Below are 17,531 nucleotides of genomic sequence, written 5' to 3' on the forward strand. Positions count from 1 at the left end.
GGAGGCTCACGCTCGAACACATGCAACTGCAAAAGCCGGGCCTCGGCCTAAACAGCCCCCGGCGCGTAGTAGGTGCTCCACAAATATTTCAGTAAAATTTTCAAAAACATCAGGCACCATTTTTTCCCCCGGGACCCCCAATAACACTTGCAGAATTAGCAGAAACCCGGCCCGCGGCCCAGCAGCCGGCGTGGCCCCGCGGACCCAGACCTGGGGCCGGCCGCACCTCGGGCCCTGGGCCGGGCTGGGGCTGGGCCGGGCCGGGGCTGGTCGGGCCGGGGGCGGCGGCAGCTCCGAGGCCATTGGCTGGCGCGCCGGCTGCGCAGGGCGGGAGCGCCGCCGAAGGGGACTGTTTGCTCCTACGGGCTGTAGATGGAGCTGTCCGGCCCCGGCGAGGGGGAAGGCGCCTGGAAAACGTTCTTCTTCTCCCTGGCCGGCCGAGCGGGGAACAGCACTCCCAGGATGCAGTTTGTGTCAACACGGCCGCAGCCTCAGCAGCTGGGCATCCAGGGCCTGGGGCTGGACAGCGGGAGCTGGAGCTGGGCCCAGGCTCTGCCCCCCGAGGAGGTCTGCCACCAGGAGCCGGCGCTGCGCGGGGAAATGGCCGAGGGGATGCCGCCCATGCAGGTGGGTGAGCCCCCGCGGCGCCATGGCCGCGCCGGGTGGGGGCGGGGCGGCGGGCCGGGGCCTCGCGGTGCCGGCGGCCGGCGGGAGCGGCCGGCGCAGGCCCGAGCAGGCCCAGGCCGAGGGCAGGCCCGGCCAGCCCCCGGACGCCCCGGGCCCCGCGCCCGCCAGCCCGGCCCCTGCGCGGCCTCCGCCCCACGCCGCCTCCCCGCGCCGTAGCCGCCCACCGCCCGATCTCAATGTTTTAATGGCATCTTTCTCCGAGGATACTGAGCGATCCGCTTTCCCCCCGCACCGGGGTGATCCCGGGAAGGGACGGTGGGGAGGGGACTTGGGTGGCGAACTTGGCTGCAGATGGAGCTCGCCCAGGCAGCTCCTAAGGCGGCTGACGACGCCCCAGCCGCCTCCCAGAGCAGTGAGGTCCCTGGGGCCAGAGGAGGCAGCAGCGGTTCCCTTAGGCTCCGTGGGAGGCCCGGGATGCGGGCGGGTTTGAGAATCAGTGCCCAGCATTGGGCATCAGATACAGAGAGGGTCGGGAGAGGCCTGAGCACCCCTCAGACGGCTGCCGTGGCCCTGGGCCCGACTAGAAGTCCCCTCTGCGCGTGCCTGGCTCTAATAAGTCAGCCAGGAGTGGCTGCGTGGTCTTGGATGGGGTTTCAGCTTTATGTCTTCAAACTCAGGAAAAGTAAACTGGTCCCCTGACTTCCCAACTCCTGCTGTCCGCTCACCCCCTGTGTAGCGGGCCAGAGTGGAAGCCACGAGTCCGCTGGATGGCTTCCCCAGAGCTCAGCCGCCCTTACCCAGCAGGGCGGGCATCTCCAGGACCTTGCTCTCCTGGCCCCATGGCAGGGAGCGGGAGTCTCAGGACACTGGGAAGTCTGCAGTCCTCGGAGTTTGAGAGGATAGCCACTTGCTTGTGACCCAGCCAGTCTAGCTCACCTCCCAGCCCGCAGGTCTCTTCAGACAGGAAGTGATACCTGCGCCCTTTCCAAGTGGGAAGGAGAATAGGTTTCCAGCCTGAGTTGTCATCGGGTGAGTCCTGAGTGCTGACACATGTGTCCCCGGTTCCCAGATGACCCGTGAACAGTGGCCACCCTCCACTCTTCTCTTGGCCAAAGCGCTCAACTCCTAACCTGTACCTTCCGGACCCTGGGGCCATCTCAGGCCATGGGCACCCCTTCCCAGGATGCAGGGAGGGGCCCAGAGCTTTTCTCTTCCCCTTAGTCTTTGTGGGGTTAAGGGGTGTCCCCTCCTTTTCTTTAATGAGTGATATTTTTAAGTAAGTGTATTTCATTTTGCAGAATAGTTATGAAAAATAACTGTACATGGAGAAAGCAAAAGCAAAACAAAACCCAGCTGCTCGTTTGCCCCTAGCTCAGGCAGGCCGGCCTTCTCTGCCACAGCCTGGGAGGAAGTGGCAGCAGTCCCCACCGGGAGTGTCCGTGCACCGGCAGCAGCTCCAGCTGCGCCAGTGGCAGCCAGGGCGGCGCACGGGATGGCCAGCTGCCTCGCTGCGCCTCCGTTTTATCATCGCCACAACATAGATAACCGTTCCTGCCCCGACCTGCCGAGAGATGGCTGGCAGGATTAGCCGTAGCCAACTGACACGAACACTCTCACCTGGAAAGAAAACCTGAGGCCGATATGAAGTTGTTAAATCCAGCCCACGAAGGAGGCAGCTGTTCCAGGCAGAGAAAGGGTCTGTGACATTTCAGGCGGAGACCAAGCGTGGCAAATGGCGAGTGGATGGCTGCTGTCGGTTTTGCCGGGCGCTATTGAACACCTCAGCCCGAGGCGGGGACGTGCCGGGGGAGGGACAGTCTGGGGCATTTGGCAGATTGCCCTCTGTTCTCATGCTTAGTCTCATCCTGCGCTGTCCCTTCCTCCCTCTGCACACAGGCTCAAGAATGGGACATGGATGCCCGGCGACCCATGCCTTTCCAGTTCCCGCCCTTCCCAGACAGGGCCCCTGTCTTCCCTGACCGCATGATGCGGGAGCCCCAGTTGCCCACCGCAGAGATCTCGCTCTGGACCGTGGTGGCTGCCATCCAGGCGGTGGAGAGGAAGGTGGATGCCCAGGCCAGCCAGCTGCTGAACCTGGAGGGGCGCACGGGCACCGCCGAGAAGAAGCTGGCCGACTGCGAGAAGACGGCCGTGGAGTTCAGCAACCACATGGAGAGCAAGTGGGCCGTGCTGGGCACCCTGCTGCAGGAGTACGGGCTGCTGCAGCGGCGGCTGGAGAACCTGGAGAACTTGTTGAGAAACAGGAACTTCTGGGTCCTGCGGCTGCCCCCCGGCAGCAAGGGGGAGGCCCCCAAGGTATGTGGTGGGCCAGGGGCAGGGCGAAGGGAGGAACACACGGGCAAACCCGGCCCCCGCTCTCAGACTTCTCTGGCTCCGCTTTTCTCATTCAGTGTCTTCATAAAGCCCATCTCTCCTTAACCCGGTCTTGAACGCTTTACCGCAGCGGGACGGCCCCTGTCTCCCACAGAGGTGTGTGAGGTTGTCTTGGAGCCCGCGCCCCCGCCGTCCCCGTACCTCCCTGAGTTCCTGACTGTCTGCAAAGACCGCAGCTCTTCTCCGCTGGCCTCTCCCGCTCACCGGTGACCTTTCGTCACTGGCTCTCTTTGGCCGTGCGGATCTGAACCGTGGCTGAAGGCCGACCCCAAAGCACAGTGGCTGGAGTTGCATCACGGCAGGATCACTAGGCCGGGGCGATCTGTGTTCAGCTCACCTCCCTTTCTGCTCCGTTTGCTCGCCCACTCTCGAGCTGATGGCCCTGCTTCCTGATTCTCAAAAAGGGGCCCCTTCCAAAGTGGCTTCGCGTGCAGCAGCTCGGCCTCCGTCTGCTGCCTCGGTGGCGTGGACGCTGCCGCTGTGAAATGGTGCCCACCCCCTGCCCTGCTCCAGGAGGCCTGCCTAGCGTCCCTCCCGTTCCTCTGTGCACCCTCCGTCCTCTCCTCTCTCCTGAGTCCTCACCAGCACAGGGACACGTGGCATCCTTGCCTGTCTCTAGAAAAAGACCTCTGGGAACCCGCATCTCCCGTTCCCACATCTTCCTCCACGGAGTGCCTTTTTTTCTGTTCCTTTGGGGCAGAATCCTTCAAGGATTGTTTATACTAGTTATCGCCAGTTCTTCCTGCTGTGCCCCCCCCTTTTATTGTAGATTACTCAAACATACAGAGCAGTAAGTAGAACTGTGCAGTGGAAGCTGTGTCTATCACCAGCCTCAGCAGTTATCAGATCTTGACTGATCTCGTTTCCCTCCAACCCCAGTCACTTCCTCACTCCTGTTTAATTTTCAAGCAAATCCCAGAATCAGTCATTTTGTTCCTAAGTATTTCAGTATTAGCGCTAAAAGGTAAGAACTGGGTGTAGTACGCATGCCTGTAATCCCTGTACTTGGGAGGCTGGGACAGGAGGGTTGCAGGTTTGAGGCCAGCCCTGGCAATTTAGCAAGGCCCTCGGCAACTTAGGGAGACCCTGTCTCAAAATAAAAAATGAGCCGGGCTTGGTGGCGCACACTTGTAATCCCAGCGCTTGGGAGGCAGAAACAGGAGGATCGCGCAGGTTCGAAGCCGACCGTGCTGGCTTAAGAGACCCTGTTTCCAAAAATAAAAAAGTATAAAATAGGTCTGGGAGTGTAGGCCAGAGGTAGCAGGGCTTTCAGGAACCCCAGTACCACCAAAAATAAATAAATAAATAAGTAAAATAAAAATAAATTTAAAAAATTAAAAATGAAATAGGGTTAGGGTGTGGCTTGAAGGTAGAATGTCCCTGGGTTAAATCTTCAGTTCCACACACACAAAAAAAGTATATGCCACAGCTGGGGCTGGTGGTGCACACCTATAATTCCAGTACTTGGGAGTCTTAGACAGGAGGATCTCAGGTTCCAGGCCAGCCTCAGAAACTTAGTGATACCCTGTTTCAAAATAAAAAATAAAGTAGGGGTAGGCTATGGCTCAGAGGTAGCAAATGCTTCTGGGTTAAATCCCAGTACAACTACAACAACAAGACTACACCACAACAAAACAGGTTAGTTTGTATAATTAAAATGCACTAGCTGGGCATGGTGGCACATACTTGTAAAACCTGTGCTTGGGAGTCTGAGACAGGAGGATCGCTCAGGTTCTAAGCCAGCCTCGGCTACTTAGTGAGGCTCTCAGCAACTTAGTGAGACCCTGTTTCCAAATAAAATATAAAAATAGGTCTGGGAGTATAGCCCAGAGGTAGAAAAGCCCCTGGGTTCCATACCCAGTACCACACACACACACACACACACACACACACACAAATGCACTAATAAAGAATAACCTCTGTGTTATCACCATCACTGCCACAGGGAAAGCCTCGTTCTACTCCAGTGTCTCATTGGTATTCCAGTTTTCAGTTGATTCCCCCCCCCATATTTTGTTTGAATCAGGATTGATATATGTCTTACGTTTTTGTTTAATCTATAATTCCTCCCCCGGCTCTTATTTTTCCCTGCCCTTTATCTGTGGAAGGAAGTGGACCGTCTGTCCTGTCAAGCCTCTCATTGTCTGAACTGCTGGTTGCATCCCTCCTGGTCTCACTGACCCTGTGCCTCTATCCCAAGTATTCTAATAAGTAAATAAATAAACTAGCCAGATAATTCTCTTGGAGCCCACTCTGGTCAGGCTTTGGTTCCTATCCTTCTGTCCTATTGGTCTTGCCAAAGCCCTAATGAGGCCCAAGGTATTGAGCCACTGGCCAGGTCTCAGCCTTCCTCCTCTCTGGCTCCATCCACAGCACTGCCTACGCCAGCCACTGCTTCCTTGAACACCTTTCCTTTGGCTTCCAGGACGCCCCTCTCTTGACTCTTCCCCGACCTTCCTGCTGCTCCTTCTTGGTCTCTGTTTTCCAACTTTCATGTTTGGAGTGGTATCTCCTTTGCTCCTGTTCATCCTCAGTTCCTGTGACTTCATTCGGCCTCATGGTGTGTGTACGTGTTTCATGAGACTAGAGATTGAGCTCAGGGTCATTCTACCTCTGAGCTACACCTCAAGCCCTGTTTTATTTTTTATCTTGAAATCGGGTCTCACTAAGTTCCTGAGACCAGCCTGGAACCTGCGATCCTCCTGTCTCAGCAACCAGGTACTGGAATTACAGGCACGCACCACCTCACCAGGCTCATTCTCATGGTTTTAAATGTGACATGGAGTCGGGCGTGGTGGCTCACGCTTGTAATCCTAGTACTTGGGAGGCTGAGACTGGAAGATTGCAGGTTCCAGGGCAGCCTCAGCTACTTAGAGAGGCTCTCAGCAACCCAGTGAGATTCTGCTTCCAAATAAGAAATAGAATCAGTCTGGGGATGTAGCTCAGAAATAGAATGCCTCGCCGGGCGTGGTGGCGCACGCTTGTCATCCCTGCGCTTGGGAGGCAGAGACAGGAGGATCGCGCAGGTTTGAAGCCAGCCGCGCGCGCTGGCTTAGGAGACCCTGTTTCCAAATAAAAATGTAAAAATAGGTCTGGGAGTGTAGCCCGGAGATAGAAGGGCTTCCAGGAACCCCAGTACCACCAAAAAAAAAAAAAAAAAAGTACTATGTGTGTTACCAATCCCCATGTATATTTTTTCCCTTCTCCTCTCTCCATACCCTCCCAGACTTCCTCCTGAATGCCAGATTCACGTTCCTACCTGTTAATTTAGCATCCCCCTTTGGATGTCAGTAAGTATCTTAGATTTAAAATGGCCAAACTGAACTCTGGTCTTCTGCCGGATGCCCGTTCTACTCCACATCATGTGTCTCTCCTCTGATGCGGTGACGTCCTTCCTGTCACCCAGGCCAGGGCTGTTGTGCTCTGCCCTCCTTCTCTGTTCCCACATGCAGCACCTCTTCTTGTCATCCTCCCACCCCGCCACCTGGCCAGAGCTCCCTCTGATGACTGCCGTGGGCTCCTCACCGGTCCCCTGGTCTCTATACAGTCTGTTCTCAACTTGAGCCAGAGTGGTTCCTTTAAAACATAAATTAGAAGCCGGGCGTGGTGGCACACGCTTGTAATCCCAGTACTTGGGAGGCTGAGACAGGAGGATCGCACAGGTTCGAAGCCAGCCTCAGCTACTTAGTGAGGCTCTCAGCAACTTAGTGAGACCCTGTTTCCAAATAAATATAAAATAAGTCTGGGAGTGTAGCCTGGAGGTAGAAAGCCCTTGGGTTCCATCTCCAGTACCACAAAAACCAACAACATAAATTAGTCCAGTGTCTCTCTGCCTAACGCTTCCATGAACAAACCTCCGTCTTATGCAGGATAGAACCCGAGTTCCGTCTGCTTCCTGCCCTTCTGAGCTCACCTGCCACACTCCCTCCGGACCCTTGGCCTCTGGCTTCTCAGGACCGTCTACTGAGCAGCCCCTTCCCTGGGGGTCTGTAGGGCCTCTCCCTAGCCCCCGCTTCCACGGGGGTCTGCTCAGCTCTCACCCATGGGTGCGTCTTCCCATGGCCACCTTGTACTTGAAAACCAAGTCCCTCGTGCAAGCCCCTTTCCCTGTCCCTGCGCTGGTCTCCCAAGCACTTAACGCCATTACCATCTCTTTTTTGGCTTCTTGGTGGCTTTCCCCAGCCATGTACTTCTCTTTGGCTCAGTGCTGTGTTCACGAGCGTCACTATGCCAGAGTGTTCGCCGAGTCTCTGGCTAGGGCTAACGGCACCATGGCAGGGACCGGCTCTTCCCCATCCTTGCGCTGGCATTGTGGAGGGAGAGCCTGGCATTCATCGAGGATTCACAGAACAGTGTGTGACGGCGGCTTTGGTCCACACACATCGAGTGTGATGTCGCAGGTGTTGCTGGGTAGCATGGTCAGCACCTCACACGCCGCCCTTCGCTCTCGTCTGCACCCGTGTTTTGACTCTGCTGCCTCCTGGCGTAGCACTGTTACATGTTCTGTGTGGGATTGGGCGCTCGGGGTCTCAGCTGGCCTGTGCCCTTGCATGGAGTGGTCTGGAGTACCGACTCGGAGAACTTGCTCTGAATCTTGGCTGTGCCACCTTCTGGTTTTCTTACTATTATAGGTCCGGCCGGTTCAGTGTTGTCACCACGCCTCTTCAGTTCTTTAGAGAAGTGACATCTTGCCAGGGGTGGTGACATACACCTGTAACCTCAGTACTTGTGAGGCCGAGATAGGAGTGTCTGAGGTTTGTAGCCAGCCTCAGCAGCTTAGCGAGACCCTGTTTCAAAATAAAAAATAAAGCCAGGCATGCTGGCGCATGCCTATAATGACTGGAGGATCACAGGTTCAAGGCCAGCCTCAGTTATTTAGTAAGGCCCTCTGCAACTTAGCGAGACCCTATTTCAAAATAAAAGAATAAAATAGGACTGAGGATGTAGCTCTGAAGTAATGCCCCTGGGTTCATCTCCCAGTACCACACAAAATAAAGAAATTAATTAAATAAAATAGGGTTGGGAGGATAGCCCAGAGGGAGAACGCTGCTGGGTCCAGCCCTTGTGAGCCGCAGCGTTACCGTCTGTAACACGAAGACGTTGCTCTGTTTACATCATGGATTGTGAGGATGAATTGACTTTGTTTATGGGAAAACATGACGTAGGTCATTGTTAGTGACTTACTGCTACATAATAAATTACCCCCAAATGTAGCAGCCTAAAAATTAATTATCAAGCTGGGCGCCATGGCACATGCCCATAATCCCAGCTTGATGCTGAAACGAGAGAATCATCAGTTCCAGGACAGCCTCAGAAACGTAGTAAGACTCTATTTCAAAATGAAAAATAAAAGCAGATGAGGGCGTAGCTTGGAGTTACAATGCCCCCGGGTTTAAGATTCATTACCACACACACATACACAAGAATAATAATAATTATCTCGCAGAATTCAGAAGCAGCTTAGCTGGGTGGTTCTAGTTTGGTCCTGTGAAGTTTGAGTCTAGCTTTTGGCTGGGGCTGTGGTCATCTGAAGGCTTGACTGTGGCTGGTCTCCTCTTGGAAGACCTCAGCAGCCACCTGTTGGCAGGAGGCCTTGGTGTCTTACCAGGTGGACCTCCCCAGGGCCGCTTGAGTGTCCTCACAATATGGCAGCTGTTCCCCGCCTCCTTGAGACATCTAAGAGAAAGAGTCCAAGGTAGAACTGCAGTGTCTTATGAACAGTCTTAAAAATTACACCTGTCACCTCTTTATTTACTCATTAGAAGCTAGTCAACAAGTCCTGCTCATACTCTATAAGAGGAGAATTTAGCTCTGCCTTTTGTGTGTGTGTGTGTGTGTGTGTGTGTGTGTGTGTGTGTATGTGTGGGACTGGGGGTTGAACCCAAGGACATTCTATCTCTGAGTTACACCCCCCCAACTCTTTTTTTGTGTGTGTGGTACTGGGGATGGAACCTAGAGGATGGAACCTAAGGGCCATCTACCTCCAGGCTACACTCCCAGACTTATTTTTATATTTTATTTGGAAACAGGGTCTCACTAAGTTACTGAGAGCCTCACTAAGTACCTGAGGCTGGCTTCGAAACTGTGAGATCCTCTTATCTCAGCCTCCCAAGTACGGGGACTACAAGTGTGCACCACCATGCCCGGCTCCTCCATGTCTTTTTATTTTTCATTTTGAAATAGAGTCTCCATAAGTTGGCTGAGTTGCTGAAGCTGGCCTTGCACCTGTAATCCTCTTTGTCTCAGCTTCCTACAGTACTGGTACTACAGGCATGTGCCACCACACCCGGCCATCGGCTCCACCTTTTGAAAGGACCTTCAAGGAAGTTATGGACATGCTTAAAACCACAACCATAAAGCCATAGAATAGTAATCAACACGGCCAACAACATTGTGTACTCTTGGTGTTGGGAGACTCATTCTCTTTATCTGCTGGATTCAGGAAGGATGCTCTCTGAGCGCCTTCGGACCTGTCGGGTTCTGTTGTGTCTGTTAATGGATTCCCAGCTAATTTGTGGATAGGCTTTTCTATTCAGGTGGACTCTAGGTCTCCTGAAATCTTGGACCATGTCTCAGACTAACGCTATATATATCCTGTTACCATGACACTCTAGGAAAGGAATGCCTATTTCTTTTCTTTCTTTTTTTTTTTTTTTTTGGTGGTACTAGGGTGGAACCCAGGGGCTTTTCTTCCTCCGGGCTACACTCCCAGACCTATTTTATACTTTATTTGGAAACAAGGTCTCACTAAGTTGCTGAGAGCCTCATTAAGTAGCTGAGGCTGGCTTCGAACTTGCGCGATCCTCCTGTCTCAGCCTCCCAAGCGCGGGGATTACAAGCGTGTGCCACCACGCCTGGCTAGGAATGCCTGTTTCTAACTACAAAAAAAAAAAAACAAAAAAAAAAACTACAAACTGAAGTTTTGATTCTCCAAAGAAATAATAAAGCAAGATAGAGAAGCTGGTACACTGGAAAAGATAAAGAACTTGTTTTTTGGATACATTGAGTTTGAGGTTCTGAATTCAGTTAAATGGAGCTGCTCAGAAGCTGCTGGAATTTGAAGGGCGCAAGGGAAGTTGGAGGGGGTCACTAGCAAAGGGTCATGGTAAAGAGAATGACATTGCAGGGGAAGAGTGAAGAGACAGGAAAGGGGCAAGACACGCCTTGGTCCTGGGAGAAGAAGGAATCAGTGAAGAAGACGGGCTCGTTGGACAGCGGGCACATAGCTCTGGGAACCAAGTGGGAGAAAATTCTAGAAAGGCGGTCTGACCACTCAAGGAGGTCGCTGAAGATGTGAACGAGAAAAGACTGTTTGGATTCAACCTTGCAGGCAGGGCACGCATCGGTAGGCTTGGCTGAGCGAGAAGGAAAGGCCGAGGAAGGAGCTTGATGGCTGCCTGGCGGTGGGAAGGCCAGAGAAAGCACTGGAGAAGTGGGGGCGTGAGCTTCCCGGGAGCAGCCAGGTGCCCAAGAGGGAGAGGGCCGAGAGGGCCCAGAGCAGCAAAGGCAAGCGCGGGATTCCTGGCAGGGCTGTCTTTGGAATTCTGTGAACTTTATCTAGGAACAAGAAATTAAAATGAAGAAAGAGGGTCGTGCTGGTTTTCCCTGCTCAACATCTGTTGGAGGTGAGGGAGTGAAAAGTGCCAGCTCAAGCCGGGCGTGGTGGCGCACGCTTGTAATCTCCGTGCTTGGGAGGCTGAGACAGGATCACGCAGGTTCGAAGCCAGCCTCAGCTACTGAGTGAGACCCTGTTTCCAAATAAAATATAAAATAGGGCTGGGAGTATAGCCCGGAGGTAGAAAGCCTCTAGGTTCCACCCCTAGTACCACCAATAATAATAATAATAATAATAATAATAATAATAATAATAATAAGTTAAAGCCGAGCATGGTGGCGCACGCTTGTCATCCCAGCATTTGGGAGGCTGAGATGGGAGAATCACAGTTTGTGGACAGCCTCAGCTACTACTTAGTGAGGCTGTTTGCAACTCAGTGAGACCCTGTTTCAAAATAAAGAATAAAAAATAGGGCTGGGGGTGTAGCTTGGAGCTAAAATGCCCCTGGCTTCAACCCCTAGTACGGCAAAAATAAATAAATACATAAAATAAAAATAAAAATAATTAAATATAAAGTAGGGCTGGGGGTGTAGCTCAAAGGTAGAATGCCCCTGAGTTGATCCCCAGTAACACACACACACACACACACACACACACACACACACACACACACTCCATGAGGACTAGGGGGTGGGGAGAACTGAACAGGGGCAAGAGGCTGGTTCAGTGAGATGAAAAGTGGCCGTAGGGAAGCCGGTGTGGTCAGAGAAGGAGCAGAAGGGGAACCATCTTGAAGAGTTTGGTGTCAGGTGAAGTCGCACTGGTGAGGGCTGCAGCCTAGCCCAGGCCGCAGGTCAGAGATCAAAGCCCTCGACCAGCCAGCGCTGACAGTAGGTGACCACTCGGCCACAGCGGAGCTCCTCAAGCGAGACGGAGCTCGACCCGGGGCCTCCACAGACGGACTTTACATATTTTAGTGCCAAAAATGTAACTGTGAGCACAGAGGTGACCGGACCTGAAATACAGGTTTTCTCCCCGGGTGTTTTGTGCTTGGTTCTCTGATTCCCGCTCTGAGATCCTCCCACACCTCTGTCACCCAACGCCCGAGGCACATGTGGACTGGCCTGGTCTTGGGATCCCATAGACCTGAACAAACAAAGCCTACAGTTAAATGCTTCTGTTTCTTTATGTATTTAAGCATTTATTTAGTTAGTTATTAAGTTATTTATTTTGGTATGAGGATTGAACATAGAGGCATTCTACCTCCAAGCCACACCCCCCAGTCCAATTTTATATCTTACTTGGAAACAGGGTCTCACTAAGTTGTAGAGGGCCTAGGTAGTTGAGGGTGGCTGCGAACCTGTGATCCTCCTGTCTCAGCCTCCCAAGTATTGGGATTAGAAACGTGTGCCACCATGCCCAGCTTGGTTAAATGCTTTAAAAATTAATTATTATTATTATTATTATTATTATTATTATTATTATTATTATTATTAGTGGTACTGGGGTTCCTGGAAGACCTTCTACCTCGGGCTACACTCCCAGACCTATTTTTACATTTGTTATTTGGAAACAGGAACTCCTAAGCAGCTGGCTTCGAACCTGCACGATCCTCCTGTCTCTGCCTCCCAAGCGTGAGGATTACAAGCGTGCGCCGCCACACCCGGCGGTTAAATACTTTTAAAAAGATAAAAATAAAGCCAGGCGTGGTGGTGCATGCTTCTAATCCCAGCATTTGGGAGGCTGTGACAGGAGGATTGCGGTTCATGGGCAGCCTCAGCTATTTAGTGAGGCCCTCCACAACTCAGTGAGACTCTGTTTCACTGAGTTAGAATGCCCCTGAGGTAGAATGCCCCTGAGTTCCATCCCCAATACAGCAAAAAAAATAAAAGTAAAGCCGGGTGTGGTGGCGGCATGCTTGTAATCCCAGAACTTGGGAAGCTGAGACAGGAGGATCGTGGGCTGGTGACCATCCTCAGCTACTTAGTGAGGCCCTTCACAACTTGGTGAGACCCTGTTTCAAAATAAAAAGACTAAAATAGGGCTGGCAGTGTAGCTTGGTGATAGACTATCCCTGGGTTTCAGTCCCAGTACCACACACACAAAATAAATAAATAGAAATCAGAGGCAGCGTGGTACGTCATTGCTTCTGGAAGCACAGAGATCAGGGAGGGTCCTGACTCTGGAGCCAGAGCCGCCTGAGCTGGGTTTTGGAGTTGGCCGCGGAGAGCAAGGGCCAGGCTTGGGGGTGGGTGGCTGCAGAGGCGGTGAGGAGGCGTGGCAGAGGCCACACTAAGCTCTCGTTGCCCAGGTCCCAGTGACTTTCGTCGACATTGCCGTCTACTTCTCTGAGGATGAGTGGAAGAACTTGGACGAGTGGCAGAAGGAACTCTACAACAACCTCGTGAAGGAGAACTACAAAACCCTCATGTCCCTGGGTAAGGACTTCTCCCCCCGCCTTGGCGAGCGGCCTCTGCCAAGGGGCTGTGCGGTGCGGAGTAACCTGATGGCAGCGATTATTTGCTTTTAGTGCCAGTAGCGTAGAACTGTTTATAACTGGGTTAAAATTAAAAACCTGATAATAGGGCCTGTCGCATTAGAATTCTGTGTTACATTACTATTATTTTAGGATGCAATAAAATAGCGCATTTGCACCTCACTACACGCTGTACCCAGCAGCCTGGGATAAGCCGTAGCAGTGTGATGTGGGTGTGATGTGGACTTTCAGAGCCCAGCTCTTTCTGCATCAGAAGCTTAGGAATCCGTTGACTTGTCTTCAGGTTTCCTCCTAAGAAGCAGCCTGCCTTCCTCGCGGGACTGCTGCCGCGCAGGGGGTGCTCAGGTGGAGGGGTGACTGGTGGAGTACGCCCGCATCACGCTCCACCTGGACTCACTGCTCGGATTCACAAAGCCTTCCTTTCCTCCCCTCTCACCTGCAGACTCGGAGGGCCCAGTGCCCAAGCCAGACGCTCCGGCCCAGGTGGAGCCCAGGGAGGAGCCTTGCGTGTGGGAGCAGCGTCACCCTGAAGAGAGGGAAATGCCAGTGGATGCGGACACAGGTGACGCTGTCACAGAGCGCGGGGTTTGGGGACGGGCGGGCAGGCGAGCTGGCGCCCTGCGTACCGTCACGGGAGGACTGCCACACATGGTCTAGTGAAGTGTCCCTCGAATGGCTCCTGGGGCCTGTTCTGCCATGGTTAAAAATGTGGTGGTCACTTCCAGAAAGAGGTCTCAGGGCCTGAAACTGTAGAACAGGGACCACTTGCCTGTCTTGGAGAAGAAACAGGCAGACTGGAGCCCAGAGAGGCGAAATGACTCACGTACCGGGTTGGTGGCAGAGAGGAAACCAGGATCCCCATGCTAAGATCCCCACCCCGTCTCCTTCCTGTTGCCTGAGCTGTCTCCTGCAGGAGCTAGTGCAGTGCACCCGCGATGCTCAGAGGAGGAAGATGCCCTGCCTGTCATGTCCTGGGGTTCTGTGTAAAGGGCATGTTGTTTGTATGTTCAAGGATGCTGTACTCTGTCCACCCAAGTGTAGGACTTCTGACTGATCATATATATGCCCATGTGTCCATATCCGACCACTTCAGGGGAAGCCAGGGCAGATAACGCCTCCCCCGAGGTTAAACACTGAGTCGTGACTAGCACCCAGCCCAGTGTACAGTGTGGTGTTATTGTGAGAAACTCAAGACCCCTGTGCAAGTGCTGGCGGCCACGCTCCCGGCTCCATGCAGAAAAGACTCCCAACGATGTGATTCTCTGTCCCCAGGAGCGGAGCCTCTGGTGCCCGCACAGGATGCGCCCTCCCAGGTGAAGCAGGAAGAAGCCCTGTGTGTCCGGGGCCAGCGCGGCCTGGAGGAAAGAGCCATCCCCACGGAGTCCATCACCGGTGAGCCAGCCCAGGGTGGGAGCAGGGTGGGCACGCATGCGCCGCAGCGCCCAGAGTGTGTGCAGCACGTGCGCAGCAGCCAAGGAAGGGCTACAGGTGCCGAGCCTGGCCGGGGCAGCGTTTCTCCAGGCACCAACACGGCACATGGCGTTGACAATTTGCAGTGATGTGCAGGCTGTTTCTTCTCTTCTTTGTGTAATTAGTTTTGAACTATCCCTCCCTCTCCTTTAAAAGCAGTCTCCGTGCAGAAGTACCAAGTGCAATACACTTTACTAGACCGTACGTTTGGCAGGATGTACAGGCCAGTAAGACTTGCTCCCTGACCTGGAACAGCTTTCGTTGCTTTTCTGAAGTATTTATGGGTTGCTGTCTCTGAGTCAGGCGCCCCTGGGGCTGCGGGCCTGCAAGCAGCTGCTCCAAGGTGGTATAGCTGGGCTCTGTTTACGTGAGAAGCTGCTATAGCAGGTGTGTGTGTGTGTGTGTGTGTGTGTGTGTGTGTGTGTGTGTCAGAGTTCTTCAGAGAAACAGAACCAATGTTGGGTTGTGTGTGCGTGTGAAGAGAGATTTGTTTTAATGCATTGGTGTATGTGGTTGCATAGGTTGGGAGGTCCTAAATTTCCGAGGCTAGCTGGCAAGCTGGAGAATGGGGACAAGTTGATGTCACAGCTCAGACCTGAAGGCCATCTGCTGGAGGAGTTCCCCTTCCTTGGGGACCCCATCTTTTTCTCTTAAGGCCTTCACTTGACAAGATGAGACCCAACCAAATTATGGAGCATCATTTTCTTTATTCATAGTTTATTGACTTAGATGTTGTATAAAAAATACCTTCAATAGAAACATTAGAATATTTCACCAAATACCAGGATACCATGGCCAAACCAGGTTGACATGTAAAAGCAGCGTCACAAGGTATATTAAGACGTAGCTGTCTACTTACCACGAGTCAGAGCGCCACACGCCATCCCCAGCTGCCCGCAGGGGAGCCTCAGACCTGCAGGAAGGCAGCAATAGTGACAGCAGCAGTAACGGCGTCTCAGTGGAGGATCGCGGTCATGCGGCACCTTCCTCAGTAGCATCAGGTGTCACGGTCTTGAAAGAGACATTTAAAATAAGAAGGCAATAGAAGGTAACTTAGGCTTAATAGACCATGGAAGAAGAGGATGTGGGATCTCTTCTCTCATCTGGCAAAGTCCTGTTCAAATGACCAACATAACAGACTTGGTGAAAGGGGTTGGTTTCCTGGGCAACGCCTTCAGGAGGATCCCTCACTCCATGGCACGAGAGCAGGGACTCTCCTAGAAGACTGGGTCTCTGAAGAGCAGAGGCACCTGGCACCTGCAGTCACCGCTCTGCCGTCCCTGTGGAACCCGCCCATTTGTAGCCAGAGCTGCATTCGGTGTGGCCAGGGGGCCCTGAACCTTTGCTTACTGGGGATACTCAGTTACACCTGTGCCTGATTTTTTAAGGGAAACCGGCGACTGCGTGAAGTGAGATTTACTCAGAACACAAACTGGGGAGGCGATCATCCCTCTAACACCTTCCCTGGTCTTGTTCCATGAACAGACTCCCCCATTTCTGCCCAGGACCTCTTGTCCCGGATTAAGCAGGAGGAGCAGCAATGTGTTTGGGACCAGCAGGATTTGGCAGAGAGAGATATTCCCACAGACCCCAACTCAGGTGAGGAGGATGCCGCATCAATATGGCAGCAGGGGGTCATTTATTGTATCAGTGGAATGGATGCTGAAATGACCTCAGCACTGATTTTTTGAACAATCAAAGCAGCCAAGCCGGGCGTGGTGGTGCACGCTTGTAATCCCCATGCTTGGGAGGCTGAGACAGGAGGAAGCCAGCCTCAGCTACTTAGTGAGGCTCTCAGCAACTTAGTGAGACCCTGTTTCAAAAAAAAAAAAAAAAAAAAAAAGAGGTCTGGGAGTATAGCCCGGAGGTAGAAAGCCTCTGGGTTCCACCCCCAGTACCACCAAAAAAAAAAAAAAGCAGCCAAAAATTTCATATAGCTGGAAATATATATATATATATATATATATTTTTTTTTTTTTTTTTGGTGGTACTGGGGTTCCTGGAAGCCCTTCTACCTCCGGGCTACACTCCCAGACCTATTTTTACATTTTTATTTGGAAACAGGGTCTCCTAAGCCAGCGCGCGGGGCTGGCTTCGAACCTGCGCGATCCTCCTGTTTCTGCCTCCCAAGCGCGGGGATTACAAGCGTGCGCCACCACGCCTGGCTATATTTTTAATATATATGTATATTTGTGTGTGTGTGTGTGTGTGTGTGTGTGTGTGTGTGTGTGTGTGTGGTGTGTGGGGATGGAACCCAGAGGCCTTCTACTTCCGGGTATACCTTCCACCTATTTTATATTTTATCAGATAGCTGGATAGATTTCTGTGTCCAAGAGAAAGTAGTTTATCTTTTCTGTGATTTCTTTTGTGTGTGTGTGGTGCTGGAGATTGAACCCAGGGACATTCTACCTCTGAGCTACATCTCCAGTCCTATATTAATTTTTTTTTTTTTTAATTGGGAAACAGAGTCTTACTGAATTGCTGAGGCTGGACTTGAACCTGTGATCCTCCTGTCTCAGTCTCCCAAGTACCAGGATTATAGGTGTGTGCGCTACCACGCCCAGATCTGGGGGTTCTTTTGTGTGAATACTGTCTAGCTGTACCCCCAGGACACTTCTGGGGAGGATCCAGGCTTTCAAGGCAGCGTAAGGGAGCCAGGGGAGCCCGCCCGCACGCCCGCCTGTGTGTGGGCCCTGCATGTTTGCAGAGCTGGCAAGTCCACTGGCAGCCCTAGGCAATGCTCTGACACCACGCTGTCAGCCTTGCCCCCATCCCAGGGAGAGAAGGTGAGAAGCAGGGTCTAGGGGTTGCTCAGCTTGGCGAGGGGCAGTTGAGGACCAGGGCTGATGGGGAGCAGAGCCTTGCTGGTAAAGGTCCCAGGGTTCACGCAGGTCACACCTGTGGCTCAGACTGCTGCTTCTGCATTGCTGATTATTTTATTTTATTATGATTATTTTGGGGCAGTACTGGGGACATTCTACCTCCAAA

The 17,531-nt window shown here is 52.8% G+C and overlaps 1 protein-coding gene across 1 annotated transcript in view; it reads left to right on the forward strand.

The window, feature by feature from the left end:
* Positions 1-462: 462 nt before the first annotated feature.
* ZNF282 (zinc finger protein 282) overlaps positions 463-17,531 on the forward strand; it is a gene marked incomplete at both ends in the record, with an annotated part of 28,550 nt that continues 11,481 nt past the window's right edge. The window contains 6 exons of the mRNA XM_080700919.1: positions 463-627; positions 2,524-2,943; positions 12,888-13,014; positions 13,516-13,635; positions 14,346-14,465; positions 16,029-16,142. Coding sequence (XP_080557045.1) covers positions 463-627; positions 2,524-2,943; positions 12,888-13,014; positions 13,516-13,635; positions 14,346-14,465; positions 16,029-16,142 — 1,066 coding nt within the window. The remainder of the gene's footprint in view (positions 628-2,523; positions 2,944-12,887; positions 13,015-13,515; positions 13,636-14,345; positions 14,466-16,028; positions 16,143-17,531) is intronic.

Source organism: Muscardinus avellanarius (assembly GCF_963383645.1).
Source record: "Muscardinus avellanarius genome assembly, chromosome: 9".
Classification (NCBI taxonomy): Eukaryota; Metazoa; Chordata; class Mammalia; order Rodentia; family Gliridae; genus Muscardinus; species Muscardinus avellanarius.